At 43.3% G+C, this 12,965-nt stretch overlaps 1 protein-coding gene across 2 annotated transcripts; it reads left to right on the forward strand.

The window, feature by feature from the left end:
- The first annotated feature begins 683 nt into the window (after window positions 1–683).
- Window positions 684–11,497, forward strand: LOC100759860 (arylacetamide deacetylase-like 4). 2 transcript variants are annotated; one of them, XM_027398131.1, is made up of 4 exons: window positions 684–851; window positions 7,137–7,353; window positions 8,044–8,107; window positions 10,723–11,497. In XM_027398131.1, exons 1-4 carry the CDS (start codon window positions 684–686, stop codon window positions 11,495–11,497), a joined length of 1,224 nt encoding a protein of 407 aa, XP_027253932.1. The 2 variants fall into 2 exon arrangements, with proteins under 2 accessions (XP_027253932.1, XP_035294769.1); XM_035438878.1 differs by having other exon boundaries at window positions 7,137–7,308.
- The last annotated feature ends 1,468 nt before the right edge of the window (window positions 11,498–12,965 follow it).

A 12,965-nucleotide genomic window follows, 5' to 3' on the forward strand; every position in this document is an offset into this window, starting at 1 on the left:
GCATTTGTAACTAATATAAGTCTCTATGTGTTACTTGGGACCTTAATGTAGTGGTGGGTGGAACTCAGGTGGCCTAGAGGAAAGCGCTCACATGGCAGCAGGACTGGGCAGATGGAGTAAAGACTTACCATTACACTCAGGTCACCAGCCTTTAGCCCAAGTGCCTTTCCATGTCAAAACGTCTCACCAATTCTAAGTTGATTTTTAGCCAGAAAATTCTCTGCAAACCTCTGCCTCCCGGATTGGGGGACTGAATAGTGGGAAGGTAGTGAATCAAAGAGTTTGGAATGAGATGTGTGTTGCTCACCCTAGGTAGACTTTGGTGTGCAAGGGGATACTTCACACGTGATATAATTGAAGGGTCAGGGAGGGCATTGAGACTATATAACCCATGCCAGACCTCTTCCTAGAATCCCCAGTTGCTGGGATGCCAGTCTCATAATGCTGTGGGAGACCCAGCTCTTAAATCCACCTTGGTGGACCAGACATGATTTGCTATTCTTTTTGTTCCTCGGGAAACAAGTACCTCTGTTCTCTTTGGCTGGTTTGTGTGGCTATCCAGGGTACAGGTCAGCGTGAAGCAGTGGGCTGGAAGAAGCAGTGTATAAAATCAAGTTATCTGTCCCTTTCACGGCTTTTGAAGTTAGTTCTTCAGGACAGCAGCTCTTAAGGGCCTCAGGGCCATGGCTGTCCTGTGGCTGCTGCTGCTGGTGGGGCTTCCCACATTCTTACTGGGACTCTTTGCATGGGCTGTGGTTAAGCATTTTCTCACAGCAGAAGTTCCTTCCTCCTTACAGCATCCAATCAAATTCAGGTTTATGCATTGTATGACACTCTTCATGATTGGCTTGGTGAGTTTGCTCCTGGGCATGCTTTCTGTATATTAGTCTTTCTTGTCTTTTCTTTTGCCGCCCCCCCCCCCCGCCTTCCTCTAGATTCCCACCAGACAGAATCTGAGGACTCTCCTATGTCTCCTCTTTCTTACCCCGCATCCTTCCTCTGTTTCACTCACTCAGTTTTCTTCTCTCCTGCTATCCTCACCTTTCTCTTTTCTTTTCCATTTGAGATAAGGCCCCATGATAGAGTCCAGCTTGGCCCTGAGCCCACTGCTTCCACCTCCCAAGGGATGGAATTACAGACTGCATCACCACACTGATCTACTGGGCTTTTTTCTGGTGATTGCCAATCAAGTTCAGATGGAGTTGCTGCCCACCGAGGGCTCACTGTCTGAGAGGTTCTACCAACCCCTTCAGCCACAGCTCCCTCCTCCCGATTCTTCCCATTTGCCTGTCACCAGGGAGAGACCCTGAGACCAGAGATTAACTTGTTCCACTTTGTCCTGAGCACAGGGCAGGCATTGTTTGCAGACCAAATCATGCCTGTGATAGTCACTCAGCCTTTCAGCCTGGCTGCCCGGGGCATCTGAGCTCTGTGCCAGGCTTGGGGCTCAAGATTAGGGTCAGAGATCAGCACCTGCCAACAGTGCAGCACATATGAAAAGAATACAGGAGACAGGCAATTTGAAAAAGTCCCAACTCTTTCATTCTGGTAGCAGCCAAATAGTTAACCGTTATTACCCCGGGGGGATGTTGAGAGGGAAGAGGTGGGGAGGAAAGGGGTGGAAAGCACTCAGTCAGGCTGGCTCACGAGCATTTCTGCTCTGCTGTCACTGGCTGTGAATCTCTTGTTTAACCCATGTCTCAGAATCCTCGTGGGACAATGACATCTTTCTCATCAGGTAGGTGAAAGCATTAGGTTTCAGGCCATAAGTCTTCATAGATTCTGATAAGTGATTCTGATAAATGGATGTTCCTGCACTTTTAGGATTTTTCACCAGGGAAAATGGACCATGTTGGAGAAATAAACAAGACTAAGAATTTCAGGCTAGGCTAGAGTCCCAGAACCACAAACCTGAGGGCTTGGATCTCTCCTGAGTCCTAGTGTAACACGAATAAATAAAAGACCCAGAGACAGTTATTAGGGTTCAAGCTTCAAGTTGAATATCAGAAAAGCAAAGCAGCAGGCCACTAGCTGTCACCTGTAGCTCAGGCTGAAAGGGCTGATTCACTCATGAGCTCTTCACCAAGCCTCAAACTGCCACCTCTCCTCAGTGTGACTGGGGAAGGAATGCTCCTATCCTCAGTGTAGCTGGAGAACAAATGTCTCCCTGAGCCCTTGATTCTGTCTTATATTCTTCCCTAATGTTAGGATTAAAAAGGTGTGAGCTATAATTCTCTTTTAAATTGATTCACTCCCGAGTATCCCTGGGTGGCCTTGGACTCACAGAGATCTATCTTTTAATCCTGAGTCCTAGGATTAAAGATGTGTACCACCACCTCCTAGCTTCTGGCTGCTGGAATTAAAGGTGTGTGTGTGTGTGTGTGTGTGTGTGTGTGTGTGTGTGTGTGTGTGTGCGCCTGGCTTCTATGGCTTGTGGCTGACATCGCCTTCTGAATCCCTAGGCAAGCTTTAATAAGTAGTAAACAATGTATCACAAGCTTTAATAAGTCGTAAAGAATGTGTCACCATCGGGTGGTTTCATAGGGATAATGTGCAGAGTAAATGAGCAGAGCATTGAAAACAAGCTGCAAGGGTCTGGGTGTGAAGGACTCAGTTAGACACCTCTAGTGTCTTACAAGTCCCTAGACACAAAGATTCAGCATTTCCTGAAGAGTTGTCATTGAGTTGAAGGTTGCTGTGAATGGATCCAGCCCTACTACAAAATGTAAAGAACTGGATGGAGCTGTAGCCCTTGTCCAGAGTGTGTGACTCAGAGAGCTTCAACCCATCACCAACATATACATAATACATATGTATATCTACACACACACACACACACACACACACACACACACACAGACACACACACACACACAGAGAGAGAAAGAGAGAGAGAGAGAGAGAGAGAGAGAGAGAGAGAGAGAGAAGATTGATTTTTAAAGACCATTTTTTCCCCTAAAAGTGTTCCAGTATCTCTCGGAGGTTTGGACCATTGGCATTCCTGAGATACTGTATATTATTAATACAGTTATATTGATATACTAAATACCAGTAAATACATTACCTGGAACTAATTTTATGCCATGGAAGATGTCCATACAAAACAATACACACTTATGACATATGTCTTATCTTTGGAGAGCTGTACTGGACACTGCATTATCCAAACTTCCTGAACAAAGGTTTATTATTCTAGAGGCAGAGCCTCCGGGATGTGATCATTCCCACCAGAGACCTCTAGTTTGGTGGAAGGGAGATGCGCAGATGTTACGTGATTTCTATGGAAGTCTGGTCCTACAGTGAAGGCCGCAGAAGAGGAAGTAGCTATTCCTACAAGAAAGGGCAGCCTTTTCAAGAATATGATCCACAAACTTGGATGCTTAAGTCATTTGTAGCCATCTGCCTGGGCCATGTAAAAGAGTCTCTCAGGGAAAGATGGATGGTTAGATGAGCCACCGGGCATGGGAAACACCTACTGAGATAGAGCTAACCTGGGCCAAGAAGAAGCAAATTGTCGTTAAGGAATTCAGAGATGAGTGGTTGGTATCCCTGGTGGAGCCAGCATAGAACATGGGGTTTTGTATGGGAGCTAGGTCACCTCTGCTTTGTAGGCTGGCATGTTTTCTTCCAATTCTAGCAGGAAAACTCTTCTTTGAGTGCCCCCCTGGGAAGTCTGTCCATGAAGGAAATAACACTGAAGCACCCTGCTGGACTCTGGACTAAAGCAAGTTCACTCCTGCAACAGCTAGAGCTGGTCCTCTGAGAGTTTCAGTCAGACCTTAACAAAGGTCTTCTCATTCCCCACCTCCTCCTTAGGTCACAGCTATGGCCTTCTCACTTACAAACAAGGGAGCTTGAAGTGCAATAATGTCCAGAGTTTCCCAGTGAGCTGGCAGTAGGGTTCGGACTTGGAATCACGCCTGTTTGGTTCCATCCCCAAACTCGTTCCATCTCAATGGTTAGATCTCATTGAGCAACTCTGAACAAGAAGACACTTCAACATTGACATGCCTCAGTTTTCCCTTCTGTCACAGAGAAAATTCTTGCACTTGACTTAGAAGGGTCAAGCAAGTTGATAATTGAAACTACTTGGGCTGGTACTGATGCTGGTACCTGGTAAGTACCAGCTTCTATAAACTTTGCTGTTAGCCCACAATGCTGTTCTCCTTATGACAAAGAAATACTGTAAGTGTGAAGTCCATAGAAGATACAATCCAGTGACTGTAAAGCACATCACTGTGAGATCCTGTAATGTTTCCTGAAATATGGCTACAGTTTATTTTAGCAAAGATATATCAGAGTCAACATATTAGCTTAAAATCACATTGGAATAGTCAGTGAATTGACTCATTGGACCAAAGAGTTTAATCCCTAGGAGCCACACTGTGGAAGGAGAGGACTGACTCTAAACTGTCCTCTAACAGCCTTACAGGTGCATCACCCCTTTCCCCCAGTAAATAAAACAACCCATTTTGGAAATGTGTACATGTCTTTCATCCCTGCTGTTGATCCCATATCACAACCATAATTTATCATGGTACTTTTTTCTGTTAATGACTTACACAGGCTAAACACCCTCCATAACCCAGAATTGTGGGTTACAGTGAATGTTGACACAGCTGGAAAACCATCTTTGTCATCTCAGGCTGGGTACAATCATTCAGAGAGCAAAAAGATGGTCAATGTTCTGGTTTCCTTTCTATTGCTGTGATGAAATACTCTGGCCACAAATGATTTAGGGCAGGAAAGTATTTGTTTCAGGCTACAGCTCCAGGTCACTAAAGTTGATCATTAAGCCAGGGAAGGAACCCAAATAGGAATTTGAAGCAGAAACTATGGAGGAACACTGTTTGATGGGTTGCTTAAAAGCTCATGCTTATCTAGCTTTCTTTTTTATCATTTTTTATTTGAAATAGAAACAAGGCTGAATTATATGACAATCCCAGTTCCCTTCTCCTTCCCTTTCTCCCCTGCCACCCCCCTAACTAAAACCCTACCAATCACACACCCTTTCTTCTAATCTACACCTGACTCAAACTTTCTGCTCCCTCATGACCTCTGCATCCTTCCTCTGCTTCCTTCTCATTCTCATAGCTCCCTCCCCCCTCTTCCCATGCTCTCAATTTGCTCAAGGGGTGGTGACCCTTTCCCCTTCTCCAGGTGACAAAGTTTGTCTCTTTTAGGGTCCTCCTTGTTTACTAGTTTCTCTGGCAGTGTGGATTGTAGCTGGTAATCCTTTACTCTATGTCTAAAATCCACATATGAGTGAGTACATATCATGTTTGTCTTTTTGTGATTGGCTTACCGCGCTCAGAATGATTTCTTCGAGTTCCATCCATTTCCTGCTAATTTCAAGATTCCATTCCTTTTTTCTGCTGAGTAGTACTCCATTGTGTAAATGTACCACATTTTCTCTATCCATTCTTCTGTTGAGGGGCATCTAGGCTGCTTCCAGTTTCTGGATAATACAAATAGTACTGCTATGAACATGGTTGAACAGATGTCCTTGTTGTATGAATGTGCTTCTTTTGGGTATATGCCTAGGAGTGGAATGGCTGGATAGACTGATTCCCATTTTCTTGAGGAGTCGCCATACTGATTTCCAAAGTGGCTGTACAAGTTGGTACTCCACCAGCAGTGGAGGAGTGTTCCCCTTTCTCCACATCCTCTCCAGCATAAACTGTCATTGGTGTTTTTGATTTTAGCCATTCTGACAGGAGTAAGATGGTATCTCAGAGTTGTTTTGATTTGCATTTCCCTGATGGCTAAGGATGTTGAACACTTTCTTATGTGTCTTTCAGCCATTTTAGATTCCTCTATTGAGAATTCTCTATTTAGTTCTGTACCCCACTTTTTAATTGGATTATTTGGTGTTTTGGTGACTAGCTTCTTGAGTTCTTTGTATATTTTGGAGATCAGCCCTCTGTCAGATGTGGGGTTGATGAATATCTTTTCCCAGTCTGTGGGCTGCCGTTTTGTCTTGCTGACTGTGTCCTTTGCCCTACAGAAGCTTCTCAGTTTCAGGAGGTCCCATTTATCAATTGTTGATCTCAGTGTCTGTGCTACTGGTGTTATGTTCAGGAAGCGGTCTCCTGTACCGATTAATTCAAGGGTATTTCCCACTTTATCTTCTAATTGGTTCAGTGTGGCTGGGTTTATGTTGAGGTCTTTGATCCATTTTGACTTAAGTTTTATGCAGGGTGAAAGACTTGGTTCTATTTGTAGTTTCTACATGTCTGCAGCCAGTTATGCCAGCACCATTTGTTCTTATCTAGCTTTCTAATACAGCTCAGGATCATCTGGCCAGGCTACAGTGATGCTGTAGTGGGGGTAACTGTCCCACATCAATTAACAACCAAGACAATCCCACACAGTCATCTCCTCAGAACAATCTGGTCTGGAAATCTATCAACTGAATCTATTCTCAGGCAACTCTTGGATGTGTCACTTGTCAACTAACTGGGACACCAAAGTTAAGTCTGGGACACTCAACTTTGTCATTAATGACTTCTTGTCACTCAGCCCTAAGCCATTTTTCCTTCAGGCAGTCTTATTTTTTTCTGCTGCTCTGACAGTACCAGAGACAGAGCGATTTATAGACAATAGAAGGTAGTTTATCTTATAGGGTTAGCTTGAAAAACCCAATAACAAGGTGTCATCAATGGGCCTTTGTTGTGCCATCTCTTGGTAGAAAGACAAGTGTGCCTACATTCATGAAACAGAAAATTCCAGCCAAACTCACTCCTCAGGAGTCTACATCAGCCGTAATGATTCCTTTCCCACCATTGTGGACTTAATCCACACATGGGATATCATGGCATCACCACTTAAATGATCTATCTTTTAACACTGACACTGGCAATGACATTTCAACATGAATTTGAAGGGAAAGAAATACTTGGGTCCTAGCAACATCATCACCTAATGAGGACCCTTTGGGAAGAGAAGCAGGAGCTGTCTTACTCATATGAAAGAATGCAAAGCCAGTTGTATGCCCACGAGACCACTGCACACGTAGGAGGCAGGTGAGAAATGTTGAATGTGTCTGAACAATGCTAAGTGGCTGCAGCATCTACCTTCCTGACTTATAATTCCCTATGGTCACTCTTTCATTTTCCTTTCTTTCTCTCCAACAGGGGAATACACTAGAGATGCTGAGAATTTGCCCTATGTTCAGGTTTGCTCAGTTTATTTGTGATATAGGGGCCATAACGAAGGACCCTACCTTGGTGGTAACCAACATGCATTTTGGGACAATCCCTGTGAGACTCTTCCAGCCCAAGGCAGTGCCTTCTAAACTCCGGAGAGGCATCGTCTTCTACCATGGAGGGGGAGCCATTTTTGGTAGCCTGAGTAAGTAGCTTCCATTTGGGAAGGGAGAAGAAGGTTCCCATGACAGGTAGAGTCTTGTACACATTCCCATGAGGACCTCTTGGAGGGGGGGGGTCAAAACAAGTGGAAGTTAGAGCTTCTGTTAGAGAGTGTAGACGGAAAGATTGGGGCTTACATCAGCCAGTGGGGTTGTAGCCTCCATGGCAACATTTTCTATGTTAGTCTATGTCCAGGTTGAGACAGCGATGTCTGAGCAGAGCTATTTTGGCACTGAGTGTGACTCCTTCTTTTTCCCACTCACAGCACTGGTTATTCCTGTCTTTTCACGATGGCCTCCTACTCATGTACACCCATCAGCTCGGCTGGATCACTGTTGTGAAAACATTCGTCTCTCCAGCTCTCACAAAGTGGTGGGCTGGCTCCACTTTCCACCTTCCCATTATGTCTTGTCTCTCTGAGAGAAGGGTCCTTAAAAACACACCTTAGAAGCTGTCACGGCTATACTTCAGCCTTTCCCAGGCACCTCAGTGTCTCTCAGATTTGGTCACCTTTGCCTCTGCTCACTCTTGATATACTGAAGCACTTGAAATTCTCTGAACTTCAGAGAGGGGATGCCAGCAATGTCCACTGTGGTAGCTGCTGTTCATGGGGCTGTGACGAGAAGTGCTGTGTTCTCGTAACATCTGTTCAGCACTGGACCTTCTCTTGCAGACATGTACCACAGCCTGTGCAGTTTCCTGGCCCGGGAGACAGACTCTGTGTTGCTGTCAGTGGGGTGAGTGGCCTGAGAGTTCTGGGACAGCTAATGACTTATGCATAGGAAGCAGCATTTACAGTGTGGGGTTTTTTAAATTAGAGATAATCAAAAGGAGTCCAGGGATGCTTATTCTCTTGTACATGGTCGCATATACATGAGCACACCATGTTCAAAACAACAGAAGCCTGGAAAGATGTCCATTACGTGTGGCAGTATGAGAATATGTGAGCATGAGATTAGAGTGCACCTTGCCCACCTACAGAATCACTTAGCCATCCAGTAAGTGAACCTGAAGGAAACAATATGATTTGAGGAACTTGGGTAGTGTAAAACCTTTATTAAAAAAACCTACTATGGAGTAATATTTCTCTGTGAAGTTAAATTAATTAACACAAAAAGACCTTTTACTGGGCATGGTGGATATGTGTCCTTTTAAGAATAGCATTAGAAGCAGATTTTGTGTGCAGTTGCTTTGTAGAGCAGAGGATTTCTTAAGCTGTATTTGACAGGTTGAGAGTTTAGCTGCATCAGGTCCCCAGCCCACATATGCCCCGGTACCTTTCTCATTGTCCGCAGAGTAAGAGGTCACTTCTTAATGGCTCCAATCTCATAAACAATGACATCATTCCGTCCAGCACATTAAGTTTTTAGTTCTCCTTTCCTCTTTAAGCGTACACTTTGCATTTTTTTTCTGCCCCACTTGGTGTTTTTCAGTGAAGACCATGAGAGGAACCAGTAATAACCATTCCACAGACATGTTATGTTGTCTTAAAATTTCCTCCTCCTATAAGATTAACCTATTGCCTTAAAATTTAGACTCATTTAAGTTCTCCGAACATGGGCAGAAAATAATTAGATTCTTTGTCAAAATATCACAGGAATAGCCTATATCCAGGTTGCTAATACAATCTTTATTACCCTCTGAAACCTCTTTAGTCTGGTTGTAGATGGAAGTCTCTGTCCCGCCAGGTCTCACTGCTGTTTAGTCCCAAATAAACACACAGAGGCTTATATTAATTATCAACAGTTTGTCTGCTGGCTCATCCTTCGTATTGGCTAGCCCTCTCTTATTTATTAATGCATTTCTATTAATCTGTGTATCTCCATGACATCTTGGCTTACCAGAGAATGCCTGGGTCTCTTTCTTCCTTGGCAGCTACACGGCATCTCTCGTGATTCACTCTCTGTGTTCCTCTTCCCAGAATACTCCTAGTCTGGTAGTCTTGCCTATACTTCCTTCCTGGCTACATCCTGTCTGTCCATTGGCTGAAACAGCTTTATTAATCATCCAATACAAGAATCATATATTCACAGCATACAGAAGAACATCCCCCATCATCTGGCCTCTACTGTCTGTGTTACCCTCATCACCACTGCCTTTCCAGCTTCTTATGGAATGGTCTGTTATCTCTGCTAATGACACATAATAGCTTTTCCCTCTGTTTCTTTATTTTTCTCTCATACAATACATCCTTGTCTCAACTTCCCCTCCCACCCCTCCTCCCAGTTGCCCTTGCCATCTCTCCTCTCCCCCAGATTCACTGATCCTCCCTTTCCCTTGAGAAAAGAGCAGACATCCCAGAGATGTCAACTGAACACAGCATAACAAGATACAATAAGACTACGCATATCTCTAAAGGTTATAAGCATCCCAAACACCACCACCAACTGAGACCAGGTGTTTAAATACATGAGTCCATGGGGACATTTCTCATTCTATTGTCATGTGTAGTTTTAAAACGTATGTGTGTTCAAGTCTTAGCAGACCTTCACGCAAATGAATAATTATATTCATGAAAATAATTTCATTGTTTTTGTATCAGTCCAAAAGTCCCCCCATTAGGCTGTTAGGGTACAGGCCTCTCCTCTGGCTTTGTTGAAAAGTGACAGAGAAAGTCTGTTGCAAACTATTTGAAACTGTGCTGGCTGGGCTTCAACTGTGAGTTAGTGGCAAGTGTCTGTAGTTATGTAGCTTCCTCATGGTGTGTGTGTGTGTGTGTGTGTGTGTGTGTGTGTGTGTGTGTGTGTGTGTGGTGTTCCAAGTGCCCAGAGTAGGCACAAGAACAGTTCAGCTGGCTGTTTAACTATTATTATTCACTTCCTCATGACAACTAGGGCAACAAGGAAGAGTCCCAAGAGCTCTCAGTTAAGAAGTAAAACTACCCATTATCATACTTTTAACTTCACTACAGAAAACTAAACACCAGAAGGAATGTTTATGAACAGACCTTAGTGTTAGCATCGATATCAATTTGAAGGGTTTCTATCTATAGTTTTAACAGTGATCAACATGTGTCCAGTATATCGGGAGAGGCATTTCCTCTAATATTTGTCAGTAGAAGTAGCAATAGTTCCAAATAACTTTTCTGGGTCTTTGGTGGCCAATTGGTTTCTAAAGGCAACAACTTTGAACTTGCCTTCTATGAGAAGCATGGTGTGGGTGGGATTGGAGAATCCTGGCCTCCCTGACTCTGGGTCTGTTCCTCAAGTCCATGTAATAAAAATGAGGGTTATCATGTTTACTTAGGATTGAGTCAGGTTTGGTCCCATTTGAGAGTAGAGGATGGTAATTGAAATGGCCTCTAGTTCCCCCTTTGTAAACAGACATGCTATGTTTCCTTTTTTCTCCATAGGTACCGAAAGCTTCCTGACTACCATTACCCCCTCATTTTCAAGGATTGCCTGAATGCCACCATCCATTTCCTGAAGAGCCTGGAAACCTATGGGGTAGACCCCTCTCGGGTAGTGCTCTGTGGAGAGAGTATTGGAGGTTGGGCTGTGGCCAGTACGATTCAGGTCTTTGTCAGTAGCCCTAGTCTCCCCCAGATCCGGGCTCAAGTTCTGATTACTCCAGTAATCCAGACCATTAATTTCCGTTTACCATCTCATCAACAGAATAAAAATGTGCCATTCCTTACCAGAGACATTATGTTTATGTGTTTGTGTAAATACCTGGCCATCGACCTCTCTTGGAAAGATGCCATGTTGACAGGTGATGTTATACCTCTAGACATGTGGAAAAAATATAGGAAATGGCTCAGCTCAGACAACATCCCCAGAAGGTTCTGGAGTTCAGACTCACAACCTGAGTTTCTTGGATGTTTTAATGAGGCTGCCTACCTAGAAACAAAACAAATTTTTGATGTAGAGATTTCACCTATCTTAGCAGATGATAAGACCATTGCTCAGCTTCCTGAGGCATTCCTAGTGACCTGTGAGTATGACATTCTCCGTGATGATGCCTTGCTCTACAAGAAGCGCTTGGAAGACCAGGGGGTCCCTGTGAGCTGGTACCATGTGGAGGACGGATTTCATGGGAGCCTAACATTGTTTGATTGGAAGTTTTTCTCTTTCCCCTGCTCCATGAAAATAGTAAACACTGTCGTCAGTTACATAAAGAACATATAATAATTACCCTGATCTCTGAGTGTAATAAAATAAAAATTTCCCATGCTGTGGAATTTGTTGAATTTTGTTTTGTTCTGGGAGGAGATGCTTACACTGTGTAGAGTGTAAGAGGATGAAGTGAAAGCAAAGAAGCGGTGGCTTTATAGTAAAAATACCTCAGTATATGTGTCTCCAGTGCTAATCATCCAGTGTTGTATCTTATGATACTCTACTACAGCCATTCAAGTGACAGAAACATCAATGCGAGGACATATGTCTGGGACTTCTGCATAGTTCTTTTGTTAGGAGTCTTAAATTTTCACAATAGCAACTAATGAAAGATGAAAGACACTAAGATCAAAATAAAAATGAAACTCAATGTACACAGTTAAGTGTGAGAATTCTGCAGAAATAGAATACCACATTTTCAATAACACCAGAAAAGGAACTACACCTAGATGGAAATTTAAAAAGGAATTCTAACAGAGCATAATCAAGAACTAAAGGTATCTCATAGTAGATACTAATTTAGTCATGGCCTTTTGAGTTTCTGATAAATCAGAGATGCAATTATTGAGATTTAATTACGGGACAAATTTCTCCTGAAACCCCCCTTTTCCCTCTTCTGTGATTTTTTAAAACATTTTAAAATCATTTACCCTCTCTCACTCTCCCATGTACTCTCCCCCTTCTCTCTCTCTCTCTCTCTCTCTCTCTCTCTCTCTCTCTCTCTCTCTCTCTCTCTCACACACACACACACACACACACACACACACACACACACACACACACTCTAAGAGCAACATAGGAAAGACAGCATACGGTTTTTGTCTTTTGGATCCTGGCTCAACTCAATTATATTTCCACATATACCCATTTAAAATTTTTATTTACCATTCTATTTTCCTTGATGTCTGAATTAAAGTCCATCACATAAGGCTGGTGAGACGGATTAAAGGGTAAAGGTACTTGCCACCAAGCATAATAACCCGAGTTTGATTCCACAGGGTGGAAGAAGAAAACCAACTCCTCCAAATGCCTTCTGACCTCCATATATGAGCCATGCCAGGTGTCCCGCCCCCAGACACACAGTAAATAAATAAGGTAATAAAAAATTCCATTATGTATGAGTAGCACACTTTCATTATCCATTCATCTATTTATAGACATCTTGCATGATGCCATTTGTATGCTGCTATGAGTGCAAGAGTTATTAACTTGGGTGTGCAGGTATCTTTGTAGGCATCTATGGAGTCTTGGATAGATGCCCAGGAGTGGCATATGTGGATCATTTGGATATTTTTTTAAGCGTACTGAGAAACCTTCACAGGGATTTCTTTCACGGGTGTACCAGTTTATAGTCCTACTGGCAGTGAGTATTCCTGATCTTTCACACCCTCTTGGGTATTTGTTATTTCAAAAAACTATTTTTGATAGCAGTAAGATGGAAATTCAGTCTGATTTAATTTTCCTCTTCCTGATGGCTAAA

This window comes from Cricetulus griseus, chromosome 2, assembly GCF_003668045.3.
Source record: "Cricetulus griseus strain 17A/GY chromosome 2, alternate assembly CriGri-PICRH-1.0, whole genome shotgun sequence".
NCBI lineage: Eukaryota > Metazoa > Chordata > Mammalia > Rodentia > Cricetidae > Cricetulus > Cricetulus griseus.